Source organism: Lissotriton vulgaris, chromosome 7 (genome assembly GCF_964263255.1).
Source record: "Lissotriton vulgaris chromosome 7, aLisVul1.2, whole genome shotgun sequence".
Classification (NCBI taxonomy): Eukaryota; Metazoa; Chordata; class Amphibia; order Caudata; family Salamandridae; genus Lissotriton; species Lissotriton vulgaris.
Window position 1 is genome coordinate 751,778,470 of NC_141695.1, and position 27,944 is coordinate 751,806,413.

At 48.0% G+C, this 27,944-nt stretch overlaps 1 protein-coding gene across 2 annotated transcripts in view; it reads right to left on the minus strand.

Moving 5' to 3' along the window:
* Positions 1-9,919: 9,919 nt before the first annotated feature.
* SLC39A11 (solute carrier family 39 member 11) overlaps positions 9,920-27,944 on the minus strand; it is a 2,411,801-nt gene continuing 2,393,776 nt past the window's right edge. For both annotated transcript variants that reach the window (XM_086930982.1, XM_086930981.1), the window contains exons 9-10: positions 16,402-16,560; positions 9,920-15,141 (exon numbers count right to left, since the gene is read on the minus strand). In XM_086930982.1, coding sequence (XP_086787108.1) covers positions 15,063-15,141; positions 16,402-16,560 — 238 coding nt within the window. In that variant the 3' untranslated portion in view covers positions 9,920-15,062. The remainder of the gene's footprint in view (positions 15,142-16,401; positions 16,561-27,944) is intronic.

Below are 27,944 nucleotides of genomic sequence, written 5' to 3' on the forward strand. Positions count from 1 at the left end.
AGTGCCCAGGACAAGGAAGGCTTATGAAGGGGCGTTCCGCTCGTACTGCGCCTTTTTGGGCCCTGCATGGGAGCATAGATGGGGTCAGGAGGGGTCCTTTACCCAATTTTTAGTGGCACTTCATGAGGAGGTATCAGGCCGCCATGTCGTTTATGGCTCAGCTCCAAGGGATCAGGGACCCGACGGACTCCTTTATAGTCAGAAAGGCGCTGCGCAGCTGGCGGCGCCTAGAGGGGCGCAAAAAGGATACCAGGCATCCGATAGGATTTGACAGGTTGGCCGCCTTGCTGGCTAAACTAGAGGAGACATGCTCCTCACCTAGTGAGGTTGTCTTATTCCAGGCAGCATTTGCACTGGCATTCTATGGGGCCCTGCGGGTAGGCGAACTAGTGGCTGACAATAAAAGGGATACCGAGGGGGGTCTGTGCAGGGACCACACGCAAGTGAGGGGGGATTCCCTGCTGATCACGATTGCCAGGTCAAAGACAGACCAAGAGGCCCAGGGTAGTAGCATTGCGTTGCAGCGCGCTCCGGGTAGTTCCTGTTGTCCAGTGATGCACGTTGAGGCCCACCTAAAACAGAGGGTGACGACGTGGGGGGGGCCTAGCTGCGGCATGCTGATGGCACCCCGTTAACGAAGTTTCAGTTCCAGAGGGTGCTGGCGATCACGGTTGCAGCTGCGGGCTTGAACCCGAGTGATTTTGGAACTCATTCATTCAGGATAGGGGCCGTTACAGAAGCGACGGCCGGGGGTCTGCAGGCAGACAATGTTAAACAGTTGGGGCGCTGGTCTTCAAACTGTTTCAAACATTACATGCGGTTGCACATGTTGTAATTTACTGAAGAAGTGCACTCACGCTTGTTGTCTTTTGTTTGGATTACAGTTTCACGAGCCTGTGACCCAGGGCGGAAATTGGGACCGGCCCAGTATCAGCTAACCACCACTTCAGGAGCAAGGAATGGAAGATGAGTGGTCTGGGTCGTGGGCCACTCATACGTGAGACGCGCCGCGGACATATTCAGGGCAGGTGATGCGATTCACAAATCTGAGGAATATGGTTTCAGGGTGTCCTTCCATGGGAAGGGCGGTTTGAGTATTGACCAACAGCAAAGTTTTGTCGAGGAATTGTTAGGGCGGCACAGGTCACCGCCATCAGTAGTCATAGTGCACATTGGGGGCAATGACTTGGTGAGGTTGGGCAGACGGGCTTTAATCGAACACATACTTTCAGCAGTTAGTTGGTTAGCAAAGACCCTACCGGGGTGCACAATAGCTTGGTCACACATGATTCCGAGGAGGGTATGGAGGGGTGGGTGGTCCACAACAGCGTTGAACCATTCGGTAAAGAGGGTCAACAATAAAATGGAGAAATTGTTTCGATCTAACCACCTTCAAAGTATACCTCACGGTGCATCTGGGGGGACCAATGTTATTCAGACGATGGGGTACACCTGTCCGGGGTGGGGAATGACATATTGATAGGAGACATGATAGCTTGGCTAGTGGGATTAAGGAGACATGACCTATAGGAGTTGTGGGGGGGGGGGGGGGGGGGGCAGATAGTCGGTCAACTATCTGGCCTGTGGCGGTAAGGTCATGATTGGTGAGCAGTGATTTCAAGGTCCCCAGTGGGGGCGCCAGCCATTATGGATGGGAGCGCCCGGGGAGAGGCGACCATTGGGCCCTCCCACGGGGGCGGCACCCATTACGGATGGGTTCACCCAGGGGGAGACGGCCATAGGCCCCTCCCAGGGGGAGACGGCTATATGCCCCTCCCACGAATTTCCCGGGGGCCGGATAGCCACTGCGGCGGAAGAGAGTGCGGGGAAAGGGGGGGACACACTGTCCTTCTTACGGATACCCCGCACAGGAACTCGGACGACCTTAAGATGGCGCCGAGTGGAAGGGGGCCCCCATGACAAGGGAAGTTACGGTTGGCTACAAGGGTAAAGCCCTCTGCGCATGCGCCACTCACACGAGAGGGCAGAAATTTGGTGATAGGGATCTGACACCGGTTAAGACCTTGCCGTTGGCCCCTAACGATAGGATGTACAAAATTCGTATGCAATGCATGATGTCATGATGTTAGACTCGGTTAGGAAAATCTTTGTATTAGAGATTTGTTAAGGTTAGCCTGGATACCTGTCTTCATCAAGTGTAATGAAAGTTGAATTTTGTACATGATAAATGAAACGTTTTTAATTTAAAGTTTAAAATTTTGTTTCATATTTTAATAAATACGGCCGGAGGGGGGGTCGCGAGGCCCCCCTGCCTTCCAAAAGTTCAAACTGTGTCTGTCTCCTACCATTGGTATTGGTGGTGGAAGGGGTGGCGGGCATCCCGGACCATATGGAAAGGGGAGACCTCTCGGTCACCCTGAACGTATGGCCGGGTGCCCCGACCGCCCGGGAAACCTTTGCAGGCGGGGGACGTGTCCCCGGCCGGTATGCCCAAAGTGGCGTGGTTGGAACACGCCCCCGCTACCTAAGAGGGTTGTCCTTACACCCGCCCGGATGTCCGTGCACTTGTGGGCGGGAGGGGGATGCCGCCCCGCCTCACCGCTGCAGGTTAAAAGGCACGGGGGTCCAGGCAGGCATCCTCTCGTTCCTGCGCTCTGAAGGCTGCCCCACTCATCGCTCGTGAGACCTCAAGGGAACAAGCAGCAGTTTTTTGACCCACCCACCAGCCCCTGTTGCAGAAGTTTGGGAGGAAACAAAGTGGGGATTTGCAATTGATTGTGATGCAGAAAAGTCTTGTCTAGGCCTTTTCTCCCATTGTAGATTGATTCAAAGATTGTGTATGCAACTGAATACTTGTCTTTAGGCCTTTTTTCCTTTGTAGAAGTGTAATAAACTGTATGCAATAAAATGGTTTCTCTGTTATAAGACCTTTTTTCCTTTGTAGCAATGTTTATAGATGATGGGTACTATTCTGGGACTTCCGCTCTACAAGGACGGGGGTAGCAGTGTGGGACGTATCTAGCTGTGATATAAATTTTGCATAAGGTTTTTTTCCCACTAGTAGGTCATATGGAGGTTAGGTCCTTCGTAGGTTATACCCCCAGCCTCCACAATGTACTGTTGAGGTTTAAGAATCTGGTACGATTGCATCACTGCCCAAGCGTGATTTCTTTTTGTGATAGCAGTTCTATCGGTTAGTAGCGATGTTCTTTTGATCATATTATTCACGACTTTTTTAAATCCAGAGGACGTTGTGATGGTCAATCAAGCATCCTCTAACTGTAGTGGATAAAATATATATGTGTTGTAATAGAGTGCAAGCAGCCAAGAAAGTTCAGATGGCATAAAGGTAACCAAACCTTTTCTGGTGCTATGGTGAACAACTGGCTTCTGTATCTCTTCCTACTCCCTTTTTTCAGGGATCTCCTTTACTCAAGTCAGGCATTGGGTAGGAGCCTCAGAGGGACAAGGAGTGAAATATTGTACATAGAAGCCTTTCAAGACTCCCTTGTGGTGGAGCGGTGGTACTTGTTTGAATTCTTGACAACTCTTTTTTAAGGATAAATGCACCAAAAAAGGTGATATATTGGTTAGAATATGTGTAATAAAGGAAGGGACTGGACAAGGTGCTCATATAGTGACATGTTTTTATTCCACTCCATCTAAACCTATTTTCTGCATTCTAATTTAAACCAGACCTCACACATGCTGTACGTCACATACAGCACCTTTACGCTGACAATACCCTAGAGCAATAAAACTGCAATAAAATAAAATCTGTAACTCTCTTCTCCTTCCTCAAGCTAGATCTCGGATATATCAAATATCTGAAATTAAAAAATATACATGACTCTACAGTTGAAAGGCCCAATTGACAGGTTATGTGCTTCAAAGCAGCACAGACATCTGAGGAAAATGTAATGTCCCGAGTCGTATGGTTTACTTGATATGTAATGTGCCTGAAATTAGCAAAGTAAAAGAGAACATTGGTTAGGATATCTGATCCCCATCAGCTGGTCTCATTGAAGAAGAAGGTGAAGAAATATGCTCCAGAGCAGCTTAGCCCATTGGTGTTGTTATGTTCCTTGAGCACTGAAGCTTAGCCCATTGATAGAATAAGAACTCCTAAGTTGTATGGACCAAACAAGAGTGCATGTGTTTTAAACAGCATATCCTATTGCTGGGTATATGAACCCCAACGCAGCGGGTGACACCAGAGACAATATGTGCATCATGGTCCACTGGAAGTATATATTTCTGAAAGCAGCACAGCACACTGCCTTACAATATTTGCCTCTAAGGAAGGTTGTGTGGTGCAAAGCATCACAACGCTATAGCGACTATAGCATAGTTTACCTGCCCTTAAGCAGCACAGCACATTGCTGACGATATGTTATGCAGAGCAGCAGGACGCGTTGGTAACGATGCGTTCTCTTAATTATAGTGACCTATCGATGAAGTGACGTATAATGAAGCAGGATGGTTCTCTGGTATATGATGCACAGTGGCCCATTGGTAGTTGTATGTGTCCAAAAGCGGATATGTGATACAAAACAGATGGCTCACTGGTGAGGTTATATCTCCCAAAGCAGCAAGGATCACTTGTAATGTTGGTGGTGCCCCCAATGAAAACGCTGCAGCCACAGTGCCAGTTAACACCTTTATTCAGTACTTAGTGTCCCTAAAGAGCGCCGAGCCTCTGCTGCTCGTACCGACTCTTTCGCGCCTCTCAAACGCGATGCGCGCGCAGCCCCAACATGGCCGCCGGCACGTCACGTCGCTGCGTGACGTGCAACCACTAGACTGCGCTACTACATATCTCCCCTTTTTCCAACACAGTAACAATTAGCTTAAAGTCCACTGTTCATGTCATATTCTCTGATCCTGGCGGGCTTGACCACCACCCTACCCCTGCAGGTCAGTCTTACCGGGGTGTTAGGGGTCACTCCTTCGCTTCTTCCTCCACTCTCTGGCGCGGCCGCGCCTCCACCTTTTCCATTCAAACCTTCTTCCGCCATCTGCTCCTGGTCACGTACTCCAGACCCTTGCCCTTGTCGGTCTTCTCCGTTCGCTTCAGGTTCTGTCTCTGAGTGACCTTGCTGGTCAGTTTCATGTCCCTCATCTCCTAAGTCCGTTCCGGCTTGGTCCCAACTTAGGATCTTGTTGCATCTCGCCATGCGGTCCTGCGACCATACGTTCCCATCGCTTAGTAGGGCCGCTCTGCCCAGAACTTCCTTCACCTGCATGGGCTCGCTGTATTTGCTTTCTCCTTTCCTCTGCAACGTGGCTAACTTCACTCGTACCCATTCACCCTTCTCTAATCCGGTGTTCTTCACATTTCTCCTGTTGTCGTAGTGTTTGGTGTAGACTGCTTGTGCCTTCTCCAAGTTGGCTCGCACCACTGCTGGGGACCATTCACTTGTTATCGTTTTCTCTTTCCACACTCTGTTGTCTTGGGTGAATGGTTCACGTCCTCTCAGTATCTGGAATGGGCTATATCCCGTGCTTGTGGGGGTAATCCTGTATGCCCACACCATGTGCCATATCTCCACCTCCCAGTCCTTGTTGTCGGATATGGCCGCTTGCACCGACCCCATCACCACTCTATTAAAACGCTCTACTAGTCCATTCCCGGCAGGGTGGTATATGGATGTGTGCCTGGCTAGGATGCCGTTCCTTTGCATGAAGTTGTTCCATTTCTCCGATCTGAATTGGGGTCCATTATCGCTGAGAATCGTCTTTGGAATTCCTTCCCTCACAAATGTATCAGCCAGAAATTTTATGATGGTTTCTGCATCCATGGCTTCCTCTATCTTCAGTTCTGGCCACTTCGAGCACCTGTCCACCAAAACACAAACGTACTTTTGGACTCCCCGTACATCCAGAATCGGGCCCAGGATGTCCACTAATAACTCTTCCCATGGGTTCTTCGGGTGGTCAAATGTTCCCAGTGCTGGGCGTAGTGGCTTGAGGGCTTTGTCGGCACCTTGGCATTGGGTGCAGTTTCTAACATGTCTCTCGGCCCTTATGTCCATTCCTGGCCACCAGTAGTCTTGTCTGGCCCTCAATCTCAATTTGCATATACCCAGGTGGCCCTCGTGGAGCATGTCCAAAAGTTTGTTAATGATGTTTGTCAGGGGAATCACTTTCTCCCCCCTGTGCACGAATATTCCCCGGTCGTCCATCGACAGCTCTTCTCTGATTTCAAAATAGGGTCTTAGTTCTCCACTGATCAACCTCTTATCTGGCCATCCTTGGGTGATATGCACTTTCACTTCCATTAAGGCCTGGTCTTCCTCGTACGCCTGTTTCCACTCTTGGAGGCTGATGGTGGTCTCTTGGTCTTCTGTAAGTGCTACCCATTCTTCTGTTCCTGTTCTGTCTTCCTCACTCGGTTCCATGGCTGCCGCCCTGCTCAGATAGTCTGCCACTGTATTCTTGCTTCCAGGGATGTACTCCACATCGTACCTGAACTCTAGGAGTTTCAGCGACATCTTAGAGATCCGGGGCGTTGCATCGGCATGTCCACTTGATGTTAGCACCTTCAGCAAGGGCTTGTGATCCGTCCTTAATTGGAACCGGGTGCCCCATAGGAACTGCCTGAATCTGGTTGTGGCCCACACCACCGCCAACATCTCCTTTTCTATCACGCTGTACTTCTTTTCTGTGTCACTCAGCGTGCGAGATGCAAAGCTTATCGTGTCTATTTGTCCTTGTCCCCGGTCCTGCATGAGGACGGCACCCAGTCCTTTATCGCTGGCGTCCGTGGTTAGCACTGTCTTCCCTTGAGGGTCATATCCTTGGAGCGGGATAGCGTCCGCTATCTCCTTCTTGACCACTTCGAACTCTCCTTGTGCCCCCTCTGACCAGTGGAACTCCGTGCTTTCTCGTGTCAGTTGCCTCATATGGTGGGTCTTGGAGGCGAAGTGCTGCACAAATTTGCTGTAATATTCCGCCATGCCGATGTCGTCTTTGGTTGTTGGTGGGGGTGCCTCACATATTGCTTTCACATTGTCTGCTTTTGGGGTCACTCCTCGTACTCCAATCTCGTGCCCCAGGTATGTCACCGATTCCATCCCTATCCGGCACTTGGACCATTCCGCCGTGAGGCCCTTCCTTTCCAGGATCTGTAGTACCTTCCTGAGCTTCTCATCGTGGTCTGGTCTATCTCGACTCATCACTAGGATGTCGTCCTGGAAGTATTGGACTCCAGTAGTTTTCTGGAAGAGTTGGTGCATCAATTTTTGAAATACTGCTGCCGCCGAGGCCAGCCCGAACGGCATGCGGCGGAACTGATAGCATCCAAATGGGGTGATGAACGATATGAGGCGGCGGCTTTCCGGGTGTAGGGCAATTTGGTGGTAAGCGGAGGTCAAGTCGATGGTGGAATACCATTTGATGCCCCTGGTGCCGGCCAGCATCTCTTCTATCCTAGGTAGGGGGAACCTTTCCACCACTATGTTCTTATTTAGCTCGCGCAGGTCAACGCACAGCCTGACTTTGCCGCTGGGTTTCTTGACCACCACCAAGGGCGCCAGCCATTCAGCACACGTGATGGGCTTGATGATTCCCTTCCTTTCTAGGTCCTGGAGTTCTTCTCGGACTGCTTCATGTACCGCCAAAGGGACGTTCCTCGCCTTGTGGGCTACAGGTACCGCATCGTCCTTTAGAATTATCCTGTGTGCGAATTTTTCCAACTTCCCTACTGTGCCACAGAATACCTTGGGGAACTCACTCTTCCACCTGTCCTCGTCTGGCCACTTTTCGGGTTCCGTCAGTAGTATCTGTTCCTTGCCTCCTGGGTCCAGCTTGATACCGAGGTCACCTTGATCCAACCATCCCAGGACTGAGGGGCCTTTCTCCGACACGTAGAGTTTGCAGAAGGCGGATCGGCCACGGAATTCAAAGTTTAACGGTCTGAACCCCGCCATTGGTATGCGGTCCCCGTTGTATGTGACTGGGCGGATGTCTAGCTTTTCCAGTTCCGGGCCTAGGTGTGGTGCAAATTTCTACTCCCACACGGCTCTCTGGACGATGGTGTATGGTGAGCCTGTGTCCGCCACCACGCTTATTGTGATGCCGCCTATTGTTAGTTCCAGGACGGGCTTCATTGTTCTCTTGCCATCGATGCTTAGGACTTGCCCATCTACGCTCATCACCTGATCATATATACAAAGTACTGTAACGACGTCCTCCTCCGTCGCTTCTTCTTGGTCGTCGTTGTCTTGGCCTACGTATTTTACCGTGCTTTTGGAGGCCTTTTTTCTGCACACCTTCTCATAGTGTCCAATTATACCACAGTACATGCATTTGGCGCGAAACGCCGGGCATTTTCTGTCGTGTGCCTCGTGTGACCAGCTTCCACACCTGTAGCATGACTTCCTGTTGCTTCCCGCTTGTTTTCCCTGGGGATTCACATTACCGTGCCACCTGCAATGCCCCTTGTCTGCTGCCTTCTTATTCTGGAGGTCCTTACGGGGCGCTTCCACATCCACTCTGTTTACCATGGTGCGAGGCGCGGTCTCTTTCTTCGTCGCGTCTGCGCACCTCCTTGCCAACTCTGCCCTTTTGACGATGACCATCACGTCTTTTAGGGTGGTGTCTCCGCTGGCCCATAGTTTGTCTTGTACGGACGTGCACGTGGTGTGCATCACCACCTGATCCTTGATGAACTCTTCCTCCCAATTGTCGTATTTGCACGAGGCCGCGAGGCGCTTCAGTGCTGCCACATACTCTTCTACTGTCTCTCCCGGGCGCTGCTTCCTTTGTTGGAAATTTAATCTATCCAATGACACACACACCGCCGGCCTGAAGTGTTCGTTGAGGTCATCGATTGCATGGGCGTATACGTCGTCGTCTGTGCTTGCTCTTTGCTTCGGTACTAAGCTTTTATAGACTCTCAGCCCTTCGGGCCTGAGTTCAGTAGCAAGATGCATTTCTTTCTCGAGGGTTTGAACACTTCTTCATTTTCGTCCTCTAAGACTCCTATGAAGTTGTCAATATATTCTCTCCAGTCCTCCCACTTCATCAATGGTTCTCTGGGCCTGGGTAGAAATTGCACCGGCGCCATCGCATATCCCGCCTGCGCACTCATCTTCTCGCTCTTGACCGTGGGTTGTGCGCTTGCTTGGCCTCTAGGGCTCCCCGGCGTGCTGTCTTGTTCTTCCTTGCTTGCGTGGGTCTGGGGACTACCTGCGTCAGCCCCCTCGCTCTTTGGTAAGGTATCCAGCGCGGTTCCCCTGGTTTAATGGGTGAGGCTTGACCTAGCGCGCTTTTCCTGCAACCCCAGGGTCTATCCCTTCCTGCGGTGGCTTTCCTGTCCCTCGGGGTGCTCTTGGGCTCTGCCGCGCTCTTTAGGGTACCTGTGCGGTAGTCGTTGACTTCCTTGGCCCTCTGGTTCTCTGGGCCCTCTGTGGTTCTGCTTGGCATGGACTGCTCCTGCCCACCGGTGTTTTGCTGGTTTCCTCGGTGTGGTTCTCTTGCTGTGGGGGGTTGGGGGTTTGCTATCCCACCCTCGTCGCCATTGTAATGTTGGTGGTGCCCCCAATGAAAACGCTGCAGCCACAGTGCCAGTTAACACCTTTATTCAGTACTTAGTGTCCCTAAAGAGCGCCGAGCCTCTGCTGCTCGTACCGACTCTTTCACGCCTCTCAAACGCGATGCGCGCGCAGCCCCAACATGGCCGCCGGCACGTCACGTCGCTGCGTGAAGTGCAACCACTAGACTGTGCTACTACATCACTGCTGAGGTTACATATTCCAAAGCAGGAGGTAGTATTTGTGACTTTATGTGCCCCGAAGCAGGCTGACCCATTGGTAGGAATATTTGCTGAATAGTAACTTACTTGTGAGATTATGTGCCCGAAAGCAGGACGACTATGAGGTATTCTGTAAATAAAGCTTCTCTCTATTACTCTATTACTAGGTTCATTTCGAAACAATAAACGTAAAAACACACGTTTTAAAATGTTCTCTTTATTCAAAACAAATCAAAACTCCAAACTTCATATCAAGAGACAAAACACCTGCACTTCATGACAACTTATTAACAAACATTCAATACATTAATATACTAATCAGTCATTTTCTGGACTATATTTTAATCTCATTGCTGGTGAAACTTCAGAAGGGCAAGACATCAATGCCTGGAAGATGGCATCACACAAGAAAGGCTGGGAAACCCAAGGAAACATTGTGCAGCCCATTTATGGATAGACGGCAACACCCCATGTGGAAGAAAGCCACAGCCTTGAAGCCATTCCACCTTCAACTTCAGTGCAAAGGGCAAATGTTTTTGGTCTACCAGTTTAACTCTATAATAAAAGAGGTATGAGATGAGGATGGAAGAATTTTCGAATAACAATATCTTAATGGTGATGTAAACTTTGCAAAACACACATGCTTGTGTTCTGAGCTTACTGTGGTCCTCATGAAGTGTGGCCCGATAATTGATGGGTTCAGTAACATACGCTCCTACCAAATATACAATACTGACGCGGCTGACAATTTTTTTACCAGCCTCTTTGGAGTACAAGTTTTGTGGGAATACTGCAGTTCCATGGCGATTCACCCAGAGACTTCACCTGCTGCAAGACGGAAAAGCCTCTGGGTGGGATACCGGTGAAAAATATGAAAGTGTTTTTAGTCCAATTTATGCATGCTATAGCCTCCAAAAGTCATAATTACTAACCCCGAGCAGGTAACTATGCTCCGCCAGCAGAGTTTACTTCATTTTGCCTTAACTCCACGTTCCATTGCGAACGCGGAGTTCAGGCAAACCTAGGACTCCATGGCGAAGCGTAGTTAGCGGCCCCTCCACCCTCCCAAAACGAAGTAAACGGCACTTACCTGCCCCATGGCTGCCTCCTCCTTTATATCGCTGCTCTACTGCCTCCTCCTCGCCGTCCTGCTTTACTAATGACCCTACATTGTACGTCTTGCGAGTGCGCATGCGCAAGACGTAAACGTAGGGGTTATTAGTGAAGCAAGACAGCGAGGAGGCAGGAGAGCAGTGATGTGAATGAGGAGGCAGCCTCGGGCAGGTAAGTGCCTTTTAATTATTTTTAATTATTTTGGGAGGGCGCGGAGCGAAGTTCCACGGAGTTGCTTTCCAACTCCGTGGAACTTCGCGTAGAGGCACTACACCTGCTCTGCCCATGGATAATAATTACCATTATGCCCCTAACCCCAGATTACCAGAGACCAGGTAACAGTAATTCATGGGGTGGGGAAATCCCATGAATTATTACCGGTCACTAGTAATGAAGTCGATTGTGCTCTAGCTGACAAGATAAGCATCTCTGTAAACGTTGTTCCTGCTTTGCAATTGACAGCTGGAATGCCTATCAGAGTTATTTTAGAATCTGTGCAGTGATAACCAAGCATAGCACAGCATGCACTATCATCTTCTCAGTCATTTCCAGTTTTGCTGATGTAACAAGGATCATGTTCAGAGTGTTCTTGGGTCACATAACAGTATTTAGCAATACGCATATGGGCAAATAAAAGAATCTCTGTGCTTGCTATGCTGCCGCTTGCTTGGGGCTATGACAACAGAGTGCCAGCAGAACATCAAACAAAAGTCATTTTTAAGACACAAACCGAAAACTCAAGAGGTAAATTGAAGGAGTTTAGGCTGGAAAGCAGAGAGGAAAGGGCAAAAACCTGAATACATGCAGAAAGGAGTCAGTGTTTGAATATATAATAGTTTTAGAGAGTGTGAAACAAAACTTTACACACATCAGCTTTTTTTTCTTACACAGTAAATGCCAATACACACTTTAGGAACTGTTGTGGTTTGCAGAATATCCCCTCTTCCCCTAAAACAAAAGACGGTTCTAATAATAACTTGCATATTGTGAATACCAGCATCATTTATTGACTTTTATATACCTAGAAATGTCTTGAGTTGTATTTAAGAACATTGTTCTTAAAGGCAACTCAATAAGATATTTCTAGGTGGGCCACATTATGCCTTGAGAATATTTTTGTGCAATTCCAAGAAACTGCAGCATAAATTGTAATCCAGAGAGGTTTCTGTGGTGATCAATAGGTCTATAAAGAAAGATGGGTCTCATTGAGCAGCGAGACTGCATCAAGACCAATGAAAGTCCTAAGGAACTGAGGCACAGCACTTCTACTTATTAAAGAAATAAAACGGTGCAACTAACCGATGTGGTCAACCCAGGGAATTTGTTGAAAATATAAATAGAAATAATTATAACTAACAATATTAATTAATCAAAATTAATTGAGACTCAATTGTTTCTATATTCCCTGACAGTAACTGCTGGTGACTTGCTCTGTTCCTTTTTCCTTACCGAGTAGTGTGTACAAAAGGACCATTTCTTGAAACAATATATGAAATGTGTCCCATTGTGTAGACAATAATTATCAATGTTCTCTTTCCACTGAAAATGTATGTGTTGATAAGAACCAGAATGAAGCAGGATATGCAAAGCATTTCAACATGGATGCCATTTTGTTATGCACATCAATAACTGCTAGGTAACCCAGCGTAACAGGCCCCTAGCACTAATGGCGACTCAGTCTTTAGTGGGCGCTACAGTCAGAGAAATATATACTTCTAGCTACTCAAGTTACTAAATCCATTGGGTGGATAGGAAAATAAATTTGTTTGATTGCTTAGCAATGACTCTTGGTTTGAAAGATGGGTGCAAAACAGGCCACCTCCTGAACTGCATAGTTTGTTAAGGGCACAGTGTGATAGCTTCTCAAAATGGTAGTGAGTTAATACTTTAAATAAAGAAGGATGGAAAGTATCTTCATGATTCTTAATATAAATTGTGGCACATGCATGATGAGATAATGACTTGGTAGGTCCTTTACAAGTATACTGACTAGCAGCCAAGTCATTTGGGCAGTGAAGGGCCTGCTTCCACCCTCCTCGCTATAGCCTGCCTGCCATACAAGTACCACTGCTGGAACTACATAACCAAGTGCTTGTGGCAAGATAGAGGGAGATCTTGAGCTATAAATGCAATGAATTGTGGGCCACCATGTCACATGGCCCTCTCTGCATTTATTTCTGATTCATGCAAACAAACACCGAGATCGGGTTTTGTTACAGTGAAAGGGAAAAAAAACATCCCAGTTGGGCAGGGAGCTTTTTCATTGCATGGTGGAATTTTTTTTTTAATTAGGAGTTTGGGTCTGCTATGCCTTGCAAACCGGTCCGAGCCGGAAAAAATGCAAGTTGGAATACCTATCCTAAATACAGCCTGCCATCAAACCTTCCATGATTGATGGCCCTGTAGGAGATAGGCTACCAATCACAGGCTTCCAATAGCAGACCCAACGAAAGCTCTTCTGTGTAAAACCTAACAGTTCCCCAGACTAATGGCCTGATTACGATGCAGGAAAGTCAGACCGCCGACCACCATTGCATTGGGTAGGAGACTGTCTGACAATGAGTCAGTGGTCTTATCCACCACATTTAGATAAGACCGCCAGCACAGTAGTCAGAAAGTGCTTTTTAATACTATTGCATGTGCTGCAGCTTAGGAAAATGGTTGCAGCACAAGCCACAATGGTAAAAAGCCTTTTGTGCACAACCATGCACTGTGTGCCAGGTACCATTGTAGTGCCAGGCACACAATGCATCGATGTGTGGGTAGTGCCCCCCCCCTCTCCCCCTGGCCACTTAGCAGTGGCCCAAGTGGGACGGGGGCCCTGCTTGGAGCCCCCAAATTCCATTTCTGCCTGCCTTTTAATGGCAGTGGGACCACCTTGTAAAGACAGTCAGAAAGGAAATCTTAATGCCTACTCCAGTGCCAGCGCAGGCACCGCCTCAATTGTAGGGATAGGATTCCAACCGCCGCCCGAATAGATCTTGAATTCTGTTGGAGGCAGTGGTCTTTCCCCCTGGCCTCTGCACTCCAACCGCCGGTATTGCAATCCAGTGGTCAGACCGATGGCCTGGATGTCGGGCAGACCGCCACAGACAGCCTGTCAGAGGCGGTCTAGCCGCCATTGTAAGGAGGCCTTAAGTGAGGGAGACAAGCTGGGGGCATTTGGGGTGATACTGCCATGGTGACCACAGAAAGCACGCTTTCATTATGAAAGGATTCCGTAGTAGTTTGAAGTAGCTTCTGCCTACAGTAAGGAGAGCATCACAATGGTCTTATCTTGTGAGTACTTACAGCACATTTTTCTGATGTACTAATGCAAACCTTTGTCAAAGAAACATCTAAAGACTGACTTCACATTCCACTATTTTGAAGAAAAGTCGAACAACACTTGTTTGATTTAGTATTGGTTCTTTAAGAGCAGTCCAGGGCCGGCTTTAGCACTGGTGGTGCCCGGTGCGACAATCCTTTTTTTTAGTCGCCCCCAAAGCATATGACCGCCTCCTCTAATTCTGTCACTACCACCAGGCAAAAGTACCCCTCAAAGTACTCCTCATCTCTCCAATCATGTTATTGATCAACACAGCGCACTCCTGGGGTCAGCGCCCCCTCCACAGGTCAGCACCCGATAGGGCCGCACCAGTCGCACTGCCTTAAGGAGGCCCTGGAGCAGACCGCATCTATCTGGCTGTTCCACTTGGATATGTGCTACTGAAAACTGAAGTACATACTCCATGCCAATTGTTTTCCCAGAAATCAGTGGCCATCTCTCATACTAGAGTTTCTATGGTACAATAAGTCTATGTCATAATAAGATATTTTCTTGCTTAACTTGACTAACCTGTTAATTTCATCCCGGCATAAAGCAGAACTTGTTATCAAAACCAACAACTGATACGAAAAGATATGCATCAAAGCACACAAAACGTGGTCTAGACTCGCCTGAGAAACCAGCAAGGCTGGATTGACTCCTGAGGTCCTGATCTCCCCCAGCAGCAAGTGCTCTTCACTTTATCTTAAACGTGTGGAGAAAGCACAGATATGGTGGGAGACAAGAACCCAGAAGGAAATATTGGTCCCCCTTCAAAATCACAACAAATCATACTTCAACATATCAGACGCTGAAAAAAATTAAGAAATCACAACCCATTGCTCCCTATCAGAACACGTCAAAAGCAATATTCTTCTCTGTTAAAACTGTCCCCTAACATGTCCAGGTCAATGAGTGCTGTCATTAGCCCAGGCCGACGTCCAAAGACATCATCACTACGAATCCAAGGATGGAGGTCCATGAGGCCAGCTTCCCATTGCCACTGAAAAGAAAAGAGAGAGGAGAGTTAGGCATCACAGAAGATCACATTATGCACATTGAACCAACAACCTACTACTTCTGCAGCACACACATCCCGGAGGTTGGGAGAAAGGAATTTACATTTAGGAAGCCAACCAACTTGGCACCAGGCTTTAATGAGTCTCTGTCCCTCCTTCACAGTTTACCCCTTCATAGAACACCAATGTAACCCAGCAGTAGGAGAGATCGTGCCAACATCCATGCCAAAATGTAGTTGCAATTTATGGATCACGTGCTACGCAGCCACTGGCAGGTGTTTCTCTTTTGAATGTAGGTTGGATGCAATGCCTGCGCACATCAGACGACTATAGACAATATGATGACCACTGCTGAATGGCGAAAGACTCAAAGCAAGCTAGGGCTGGACCAGTGTCAGTCATATGTCAGGGAAAAGTGTAATGTGTCACTGACTCACTCAGTCCAAACTAGTCCAAAAGCCACTAACTGCCTACAATTACCCAGATGTATATATTACATACCTCAGAATCCGCGGGTCCCTAAACAAATTAACTATAAACAGACAAGCACACTTCAACAGGACTCACACCCTTGGAGGAAGTCCTCTTTAAGAGGACGGAATCCCATCACCCACCGAAGTGGCATGCTTCATCATTTGGGATCTCCTCTTGGCTGCAACCTGGTGCAGCCAAGGAGCTACAACTCCTTGCTAGAGTGTCACCACACAGTATCTTGCTTCATTGATCTTAGGAGATCTAGCCTCCAGATAACCCTAAAACATCCCAGAGCTCCTCCTTTACGCTAGCAAGGAGTTGTAGCTCCTTGGCTGCACCAGGTTGCAGCCAAGAGGAGATCCCTAATGATGAAGCATGCCACTATTTATATTTAATTTGTTTAGGGAACCGCAGATTCTGTGGTATTGCTGTATATGATAGAGGGACTTATCCGCGCTGGTCCATAAATTTCCCTCAGACCCTTTAACTTACTTGGTATTGTGTGTGTTATATTACATACCTCACTTATTAAAGCAGACTACAATAGACCAGTATCATATTATGGCATAAAAAAATATTAACAACATGACCAACTGTTGTAGCAATAGGGTGGTCATAGGTTGGTCCTGAACAGGAAGCTTCTGCTGTACAGACTAAGATATTTCGGCCAATGCACAGAAACGTGCAGTGAAACAGGAAACTGCTAGTCTTTGATGTATACACTGACCTGTAAGAAGCCCCTACCCAGCAGAGAGTGCATGCCCTCTTACCTGGTCTGCGCCTCTGGAATGATGTCATCCACGACCACGTACACCATTGCCCCGGCAGCAAAGGCCAAGGCATACGGGAGGAGAGGCTCTGCGAAACCAACTGCGAAGGCACCAAAGACACCAGCAATGGGTTCCACCATGCCGCTCAGCTGGCCGTACCTTTAAAGAGAGTAAAACGATGATCAGCAACAAAGGCGTGCACGGATAAAAATACAAAAATACAGAGGATGCAGCCAACGCCTTTCATTTGTACAGATCTGTTATTAAGTCAGGGCCCATTTACGATCACTTTAACTACATCTAGAAGAGTGTGTTAACATTACACTGAGTCAATGTCACAGTGCCACACTGGATCTGCTTCTTTAATATGAAACACTGATATTAATACACAGCATTTAAGTCAATATAAAGATGATTAAGAAACACGTGCTTCCCTTAAGGGAGTCCCCTATCACTGCTCCATGTGTTGCCTTCGGTTCTGCTACTGGTCCTTCTCTGTCTGCTGCTAATGCTGGTGAAGCTATGCAGCCAAACAATGCCCAGGGGTCTAGCTTTGCCAATAACATTGGGGGAGAGGGGGTTTGAGCTTCAGATTTTCCAACAATCACGCTGGCATGTAATGTTAAAATCCATATTATGACAAGCAATGCGCATGGGAGGGTCTTAAGGAACAGGGGAAAGGGAGAGGAATGCGGATTCAGAGGGGTACTACGTGCGAGAAAACACAATATTTTGTAAAATAACCAACATTTCTGAAGACTCAATACAGAGAAATGGAGTGAGTGTATTTTTGTCTGCGTGTATGTAAACATTTCTGGTGAAATCCGACAGTCACCTTAAACAAACCCACCTGGAAGCACCTTTACCCAACTATTTACCAGAACATACATTTATTAGACGGGGTTTAACACCCCAAATATCCCTCTAAAACTACGCCCCTGACAATGGCAACAGACACTTGAAAAAAAAATCTACCAGCGCTATTACCATTACCTTGGGCACTAAAAGTAGGGGTACTCCATGTACAACTAACTACGATCAGCATGGGTGCACAAAACAATCCTACTAGTAATACGACAATCACCACTGGTGCTAAGTCTATTACCACTCCTGCCACTGGCACCACCCACTGTAGGCCCTATTGTCAGTGCCAGTGCATTCAGTAATACTCTTTCTTTATTTACAAGTCTTCCAAGCTGCACGCGCCACCCTGTGATCCTTCTGAGACGGTCCACGTGTAAGCAGTCATAAGAGACACTAAACCTAAAAGAACTTAGGCTATGGATCAACTGAAACAAAGAAGGAAAAGTTTAGTTGCCTCGAGCATGTGCTTCAGCTGTGCTCTGAAGTTTAGGCTCTGAAATTCCACAGCCTGGAGCCCTGGACACTGAAGGATCTCATCTACCACTGTCACTCAAGCGCTTAAAGGTATGTCGGGGGTCAGGAGTGCTTAGCGGAAACTCCGGCTCCTGGACTGCCCAGAATCCGAGCCTCCTGTAGTCGCTGTGCACAGTGACAAGCAATTTAACGCGGAGCCTTGCATCCACTTAAGCTAGTAGACAGCACGTACTGCTGGTTTTGCACTTTCATCGATGGGGGTGGGGGTGGGGGGGGGGGGGGGTGGGGTTAATTCAGACCGTGCAGCCTGTCAGTAAATTTCTAGTATGAAGGTCCATATAGTGACGGGGATTGTGGAAACACCAAGGACGTTTAGAACACGTATGTTCTGTTCAGCCTCAATCACATGCAATTCCATACAGGTGAACTGTGAAAGGTAAAGGCTGCTGCGAAGTACGTAATCTCTTTAAAAACTCCCCATCAGCCATGCCGACCAATCAGATTGCTAATGCGTTCCGCAACGTCTGGACTGGAGTCAGCAGCGCAGGTTCGAATACATTCCCGCCACTTCCTGCCACTCCGCAGTATGAGAGCAATACGCTCACCTGGTTTGAAGTTCAGAATGTGCGTGCGGGAGGAGGTCTGGCCTTCATTCATGGTAAAGTGATCCTCAGCTGTGCCCGTAGGCGCTGATTGCAGGGGATGAATGCTCAATTCGTGGCATGCCTCTGGAGGGAACGCAGGGCACGCACACCTGCACGAACGCTGCACCTGCAGCCAGCTCCCTGCCAGGGCTTCACACGGCAGCCGCGGGCGCTGGCGCTCCCGAGAGACCGTGTGGAGGGACCGGAAGTAGGCTACTCCAAACGGAGAGACCGGAGAGTGAGTATGTAGCACATAGCAGTGCTCACCCGTGAACTGAGAATTGGGAGGTCAAGGCCCGCCCACCGTCCACGCATGCAGATGTGCGCTGCACAACCCAATGTTACTCACGTTCACTCATTCACATAATCAGTGGATTCACTCTGCTTCATCAGCAGTAACAATCATGTGAAGAATCTGAGGAATCTCCATCAGCAACACAAAAGTCGTTTTGACTATTTTGCCATCCGCCAGGTAACTAGTTATTGCTAGCTAGGTAACTGCTATTGATCCGCTTCTGGCTAACTTGTAGAGGTTATTCATTATTTCACCAGCATCCTTGTAAATAGCTGAGAAACGCCCCTACTTATGCAGCTGCTGACCAAATAGCCGGGGTTATGCACCGCATGGCAGATAGCCATGCACGCAGCAAAAGCTCTTTAGTATTTGCTTGCCCTGTGGGTAAGTAACAGGCTTTATGCACTGTTTGGCTCACGGTTGAGCAAATAAAGAAACGTCACTATTCACCCAGCCAATGTCCAAATAGCAGACATTATGCCCCATAGGTTCATAGGGCAAGCATAGTGCTTGGAAATGTCACTATTTACCCAGAATCTGGCTAAATATCATACATTATTAACTAATTAGCTAGTGGCTTTGTAAATACCAAATAACTTAATTATTCACCTGGCAGCTGGCTAAATAACACAAATTATGCACAATCTGGCAAATATCCAGGCAAATAGCAGAGACACAACACTAATTCATAAACTGCTGTCTAAACAGCTGAAATCATGTATTATAATGCATAGCACAGATTTCAAGAGCCACTTATTCTATTCTATTCCTGTAGATTTCTAGACTGCATAGCTACCCAGAAGAGCCTCCCGGTGCTGGAAATATTGTGTCAGCGCACAAAGCTAATTAAAAAGAGCAGTCTTCAAACATTTTTAAAATCTCAGTATCAATTCAATCTTTTTCAGCTCCACCAGAAGAGCATTCCCGAGTTTGGGAGCTCAGAAAGAAAATGAGCATCTCCCACCCCTAATTTTCTTTATCCTAGGGACCGCAAACAACCGCTTGTTGTTGGAGCGCAATGTTCTATTAGGGCTGTAGGGCCTTAACAATCTCTTTATCAGCTGTGCCGACTTCTTATGCATTGCTCAGTGAGCAAGACAAACTGACACACTGGATTCTCTTGTGTACTGGAAACCAGTGCAAGGCCACCAGGGCAGGTGAAGCCAGCTTGTGCTTTGGCATTTTTGGCAGAATCTGGGCTGCAGCGCTTTGAATCACCTTGAGTCTTTTTACCACAGATTTGGGACTCCCCAAATATGGAGAGTTTCCATAATCTAGATATGACGCATCGTGATTGTGGTGTTGCGGTTTCTAGCAGCAGCGGAGCACCTGGGGACTTCAAGGCCCAGACAGCAGTGGGGCCGAGAGCGGTAAAGCAGCCCCTCCCTCCCAGACACCGGGGGCATAACTACCTCTCGAGTCTCCCGCTCCGCGGGAGACGCATCGTGATTGTGGTGTTGCGGTTTTTAGCAGCAGTGGAGAACCTGGGGACTTCAAGGCCCAGACAGCAGTGGGGCCGAGAGCTGTGAAGCAGCCCCTCCCTCCCTGACACCGGGTTTATTAATCACCCACATCCCACCGCGACGCGGGATGCGCGTGCGGGTGGGCGCCAGGCGAAGCCCGGGCCAAGGGCGGGCCCGTTTTAGCCCGTTCAAGGCCAATCGAGGACGGGACAGGCCACCCCCTTTCGCCTGCATTCGTCAAACAAGCCAGGTCAATTTAAAGACTTCACGAATGTTCCTCTTGAATGACCGTTGCAGGGTTAGCTATATACCATTTTGTTCTGAGAAGCCATCGCTGTAATTGAAATCTGCAATGACGACCCCCAATGTGGGAAAGGGAAGAAAGTCTATTCCAGGGGGGTCGTTTGTAGGAACCCTGGACCAATTTCTCACCAGGGCATCATCTATGTTGGCCCACCAAATAAACATTACTGAAAGAAGGACCCTTATTTTGATAAACGGTCATCTTTGGGTAGTCTTGCGCAGGCACTATCGCCCATTCACCGAGGATCTGCTGATATTTCTGTCAGGGGGGTCGGCAGTGGGGGCTGTCATCAGGTCCAAATAGAGCCTAGACCCCTGGTTTCGCCAGCCAGTGAGGATGTTGTACCCACTGCACGAAAGTCAGACCCCTTGGGCCAGCCCTGCATGAAACTTCAAACCCAATCTGCCACCAGCTCAAAGACGGGCTTTGAAGCTGTGGTAGCAGCTTCTAAAAGGAAGCGTTGGGGTGCCCCATAAATAAGAGGAAAGCAAAATACAGAAATGTAACAACGGGGGGGGGTGGACAATCAGCAACAGCTAGCGGAAGTCCAGTCATTGACCAGCAGACTGAGCAAGTGCCTATGACTTCTCCAGATATCATTGTTGCATGCCCTACGGAATTTGGAGAAGAGTTCTGGGCCAAAATGGAAAGCATAGTCACCAAGACTTGTCGTCCCTTGTACGACAGACTCAATGTTATCGAGAGCAGATTGATATGCCTAGAACGACTTTATCCCGTTATCACGGGGGAGGGGGTTGTTCCTCGAGTAATTATTGCCAATGATACTATAGAGAGGCCGAAAGGGAGTGACAATGTTTCTTGTAACTTTCCTGTCCCATCCCTAGTGAATAATCTACCCGGCTCGACTTCCCAAAGTATCCTCATACTGGGGCACGTGGCTCAGCCTAGTGAGGGCATTGTAAGTAGTAACTCAGAGAGGAATAGAACCAACGGGTGTGAGGGGGGTAGAGGGGTACCAAACTTCCAAGTTCCTCCAAATAGGAGTAATATCAGTGATCAGCCATGGAACTAATATGCTTAGACTTCCCCCCTGAGTCCGCCCAGTATGTAATAGTTCTTGCTGGGGTACCAGTGTTGGACCGGGGGAAAAGGGAGGACTATGGCGACCTGAAGAACAAATGTGTCCATTGGCTCAATTCCAACAGGCCGTTACCCCTGCACGCATCTAGTGAAATTCTTTTTGCGCGACGCCTGGATTGGGTAGGAACAAGGGCGAAAAGTATAAAGGGAGATTGCGTAGTTATTAGTTCCAGGAATAGTAGGGTGGTGGACTGTGAGGAGGAGGACCCGCCCCTTAAGAGTAACGTACAGGACACTCCTTCCGTGTGGACACCTTACCAGTATGAGGCCGAAAACCATCCCGGAACAGTTTCACTAACCCGCCATTCTGCCCTCCTCCCGCAGCCTTCCCGGCGTGACCCGGAAGAACAACAAACCTGGAGTGGAGGAGTCCCCGTCCCGATGGACCAATCGGATCCCTCAAAACTTCCGTCCGTCCCACTAGAAATACAGGACGGAAACTCCTTGGCCCTGTCGACGAAGAAGGAACCGGAAGAAGACGCCGACCAGACGTGGAACGAGTGTGCCGAAAACGCCGACATCGGAGAAGACGCCGATCCTGGTGCCGAGGACGAAACCTGGACAGACGAGTGGTGGATCTCGGAGGACGTACGAGCCGCCACGACTCAGGAGAGTTGTGGTTCCTAGTGGTACGTGACGGGACAAGGGCTTAGGGAAGGGGTGGGGGTGTAGCAAGGGGAAGGGCGGGTTCGGGGTAGAACTAAAATTCCCCTGCGCCCTTCCTTACACTCCTCAATCTGACTTCCTCGACAACAGCCCGTAAATCACCACCAAAGTAGGATTGCGAACCCCACGTGTAACCCTGTTTTTGTAAACCTTTTTTTTTTAAGTTCTTGATCAAAAACTTCACGGCCCAGTCCCTCTTTCACTTCCTTGGTTATGGTGGCGGACATCTAATAGAAAACTACAGCATATCTAAAGCCACTCTCTTTTTTGTTTGAGGTAACTTCGGAACCGGGTGACGCCCTGAGACCCGTAATAGGTTTCCGACGAAAGACAACGCCTCCAGAAGCCTAGAAGGGATCCTGACGCTTCGAATTCCGGATTTTCTAAGGACTTTGTTTATAATTGACCACAATTCCACTCCTTGTTTTGCCTTACTTACTCCAAATAAAACCTCAATATTAACCCTATCCGGCCTCCCCGCTTCTGCTTCCGACCATCCCTCCGACATGGACCATATTTCGAATGGGGCCTCAGGCCACCCTGGAACGCAAATCCAATCTCTCCCTCTGACCTATTTCTATCCTATTTCCGCTGGGGCTAGGGGGCTACAGTCTTGGGGTGTCCGGAACACATTGGGTCCTAGGATGCGGGCCACTCAAGTTGCCTGGATGGGAAATAACAACAATGCCCCCAAAAGTGACTTGTTTCCTTTGAGCAACAGATACAGTGTTTTAGACCAGATAGACTGATGGCCAACCACCAGCCCATCCCAACTCTCCTCTGTTGACACGGAGGGCCCACTTGCTCCCCGCGCATGCCCTCATATTTGTGTGTGTCCCACCAATGTATCTAGCGCTCAGAGGGACTGGATAGTTAGGAAGGACCCAGGTCGTGTGGGCTGGGGAAGTAGGATTGATAATCACAGGGTGGGGCAGTGCCCGGCCGGAACTCTCTATTCAGTAATTAAGGTGGATGCCAGTTGCCCAGTTCCTCTAGTGGTTGTGGGTGGGATCCACGATGGTGAGATAGAGGAGATGGGTCAAACACTTAGTAGGAACAACAGTGAGGATCTCTTTGCTCTGGGGGATTGCCCAAACCTAGTGAAACCTGAAAATGGGATGGGGGTGCTAAAGGACTCCATCAAAATCCTCTCCTGGAATGTGGCCGGGATCAAAAATAAACTGATGTGTCCAGACTGGGGAGTTTTGGTGGAGAGAAGTGATGTCTGCCTATTCCAGGAGACCTGGGCGCTGGGAGATATAGAAAGGAGAGGGTTTTCTACCTTCAGTATACTGGCAACTACGGAGAGTAGGGGTAGATCCTCTGGGGGACTTAGTATTTGGGTAGGTACACACCTGGGGGCCCAGGCAGTACAAATCCCCTCTGACTCGTTAGATGTGCAGTGTGTCCTCCTCACACTCCCAGAAAATAGACAAACTGCCCTAATTAACATCTATTCACGACCAACCCCGAGTGGGAAGGAGTCTGTAACTATTGACCAACTCAGACAGTTTATCTTAACTCTTGACCCAGCAATTGCATTAATAGTGGGTGGCGATTTAATTGCCTGTTCGAGCCACTCACAGGTGCAACTCAAGATGGCCCAAACAATGAGGATTTGTACTGGTATATCCCGGAACCGCAGATTCCGGTAGTTAGAGCTTGGACCCCCCCTGGTGTTACAAATCAACTCCTTTACCTGTTTGTCCTCTCTTAGAGCTTGCAATGGGAGGACAAACTCAGGTAGACCAGGCCGAATGACTTTCAATAGAGAAGGTCAAAATTCCATCCTTGACTACATTCTGGTGGAACCGAGAACTTGGGGCATGGTTCTGGACTTCCAGATTTACCCTAGGAAGGACAGTGACCACAACCCCCTGGTCATGACGCTGAAACCAGGGAGTCTGGGTCTGCTAAACTCTGACTCGGACCCAAACCCAATAGATCCCCGCTCCAACGAACTAATAATAGGCGGAGAGTTTAGTGGCCGCAGAAGCTAGGCGATACGAACAAACTTGCTGATTTATATCAAAAGGCTTTGCCGTGTCTGAGTGACATGGGATAGGTGGAGGACAAAGCTTTGCACTCAGGATTGGGTGATGAGCCCTTGAATATACATCCAGGCTCATCCAGAAATGATCTGATGTGTTCAACCCGGAAGGAAGATCGAAGGCAAAACAAGCTCCAGTCCATCCCTGGTATAATGCCAATTGTAGGAAAGTTAAAAAGGAATTGATCCTAGCGGTTAAATCACAGGATAAAACTAAGATCAAGTACTACCGGCGTTTGTACAGGCAGGTCATTCAGAAGGAAAGGAAAGAGTGGGAGACAGATCATTGGGAAGATCTTAGAACTGCACTAAAGTACAAGGATTCTAAATCCTTTTGGACAATCGTCAGTTGCGGGAGCAGGGCTGGTAATCTGGCAAATGAACCAAAACATAGCTGTATCCGCTTGGGAACTGCATTTCGGGGCCTTGTATGCTTCTCCAAGTAACGATGGCCTCAAAATTTCTCTCCCATGCCTACCCCACGAGTATCGACTGGATGGGGCCTGGGAGATTATATATACGGAGGTGGAAGCTGCTATTCTGAAATTAGCACTAACAAGGCCCATGGCTTGGACAAGTTACCGGGGGACTTATTTCGGTCTGAATCAAAAATATGGGCACCTTATCTATGTGTACTCTAAAATGCCATATTAAATGGTATGGAACCTCCGGATACATGGCGGGGCGCCAAAATAGTTCCTATATACAAGAAAGGCTGCCCCCTTAAACCGTCCAATTATAGGCCTATCAGTCTGATAGACGTTACCCAAAAATTGATGGGACAGATTATTCTAGATAGAATACAGAGCTGGATGGAGGAAAATTAGATTTTATCTCCCTTCCAGGCTGGGTTCAGCCAGGGTACATCAACTGTTGATCAGTTATTTAGACTCCAGGTATATACTGGAAAACTGTGATTGTGGAGGGTGGCAGCCTTCACATGATCTTTGTTGACCTGCGGTCAGCATTTGATCTGGTACCCAGGGATAAACTGTGGAGGGTTTTACATGAACTTGGTCTACCATGTTATCTTCTCAATTTTTTAATTAGGCCCCATATTGGCACCTACGCCCAAGTTAGGTGCGGGAAGTATGGCAAACTGTTGACCCGCTTCCAGGGTAACCAAGGCGTGCGCCAGGGATGTGTCCTGGCCCCCACCTTGTTTTGCCTCTACATAAATGGATTGGTCGATCACCTTCTTGGAGCCACGGATACAGATGCCCTGAGGTTAGTCACTGGTTGGGTGCCCGCCCTGATGTTCGCGGACGACACTTTGTTGCTGTCCAAGACATCAACGGGCATCCAACGTACTCTGGATGGCTTTGCCGACTTCTGTGCAATTAGGGGTCTGGAGATTAATCTAGACCAAAATTGAGTTTATGATCTTTAATCACCCGAGGCAGACACGCCCGAACCCCCGGCTGGGTGGATCCCCTTTGGAGAGAGTAAAGACCTTTGAATACCTGGGTATTACTTTGGGAGAACACCTGGAATGGGATTCACAGCTGGTCAAAGCTACACTTAAGCTAACTAAAGTGGTAGGGGGGATCCAGAATCTCCACAGAGAGTATGAGTTCAAGCCTGCGGCTACAGTCATCGAGATCTATAATGTCCAGGCTAGATCTGCAGCACTACATGGGGTCGAACTTTGGGGTCACCAAAAATCCCCCAATTTAGTTAAGGTAGAACACGCTTTCTTGAGAAACATATTGGGGCTTCCTGTGAGCACCCCGCTCGTACCTCTACGCATGGATTTAGGGCTACTCCCCATTGAGGAAGTTATGACATTACGCCCCTAAACATACTGGAAAAGATTGTGGTCCGTGCGGGAACTCGTTTGTTATAAAAACAAATTCAGGGAAATTTGGTATGCATTGAAAAGCAAGAATATCTGGTGGTTGGCCCATATAAAGTTAAATAGTTGTAGGATAGGCCTATCGGAGATTTGGGAAACCCCGGACGTAGCTTGCCCGGGCCTAACCAAAGCTGATTTGGTCCGCCAATACAGGAACCACAATTTAGCATTCCTTCATGCGAGCTGCGAGGGGGGAGGTTAACCACTGAGTTCCTTCAAGTCAAAGTAAACTATAAAAAGGAGGAGTTCTTAGATGTGATATACCCTGCATCAGCGAGAAAATTGTATATGCTATTTAGACTAGGTACCCTTCCACTTAGAGTGTTCACCAGTAAATGGGAAATAAGAGTAACGAGTGCTCTGCCTGTGAATTCCACCTGGAAAAGAAATTCATGTTTTCTTTTTCTGTCCAGCGCATCAGGTTGCACGTAAGCACTGGGTGATTGCAATTTGTAGAAATTTAGGTTTTCGCCAGTTTGCACAAGCACTTAGAGTGCTAAAGTATGATACGCATCCCCCTATTATTTTTGCTCTCTCACGCTTTTTGAATGCAATGTGGCACAGGCATAGGAAAATGATCATTGTAGCCAATGTATAGCACGATCTCCTCTGTTTTAAATTTAATTGAATGTTCGATAATGGATTCTATGTTTAATCCTGTCTTACTACTTTGCATAGTGTTGTAGTTTTATTCGCAAACTGTGGATTTTATGTACTGTATATGATGCCTGTATTTATTATCTTAATTCCTGTAATGTATATATTTTTATGAACTTTTATGGCCCATTGCGGCCGAAATAAAGTTATCGAACGAACGATATTACCAGGACCTGCACTACCACTCTATGAGAGGGTTCCAGCAACCATTTTAACAATTTTCATCATGAAGAACTCCACACAAGGTGTCAACATAATTGGCACCCATCTCTTCATGCAAACTGGTTTAAATGCAATTTGCACCCAAACAGCACTAACTCATAAGCATACATACCCTAATAGCCAATTGTTAGAATTGGGGGTCTCTAGTTGGCTGAGGTAGGTACCTTAGTCGAAATAGGGACCCTTGCTTCTAGTCAGGGTAAGGAGGGACCACTCTTAAATGACCCCTGCTCACCCCCTGGTAGCTTGGCACGAGCAGCCAGGCTTATCTCCAAGGCAATTTGTAAAGTATTTGCAACCACACTCCCAGTAACACAGTGATAACACCACAAATGGACACCACACTGGTTTCATAAAAATAGCAGTATCTTCATAAAAAGGAATACAATCAGACCAAACGATAGAAATGCAACATACGCGTATTCGTAATATTTCGCTTTGCAGGTTATTAGGCCAGCAATCACTTGTAGGTTCTGGCGGTATTAAGGAGCAATTCACAATCTCTAATGCAGTCCTAATGCAATGATATGCAGTTCATAATGCAGTACTAAGACAATCCTTAATGTAAGAATCAGGCAGTTCGTAATGTAAGAATCAGGCAGTTCGTAATGCAAGAATAATGCGGTAAATAATGCAAGAATCAGACAGTTCGTAATGCAAGAAAAATGTGGTAAATAATGCAAGAATCAGGCAGTTCGTAATGCAAGAATAATGCAGTAAGTAATGCAAGAATCAGGCAGTTCATAATACAAGAATAATGCGGTAAGTAAACTGCACGGTCAACTCGGGCACCACTATGCCCCAACAGCAGGGACAACGGTCGTAAGCTTAAAGGGGCGGCCCCAGTACCGCTGAGCAGGTACGGGCCACTCGGGGACTCAGCGTGTCTAACGCGGTGCAGCGGAAGAGAGCTCGATGCACTGCTGTACTCCTCCTGCATGCCTCCCC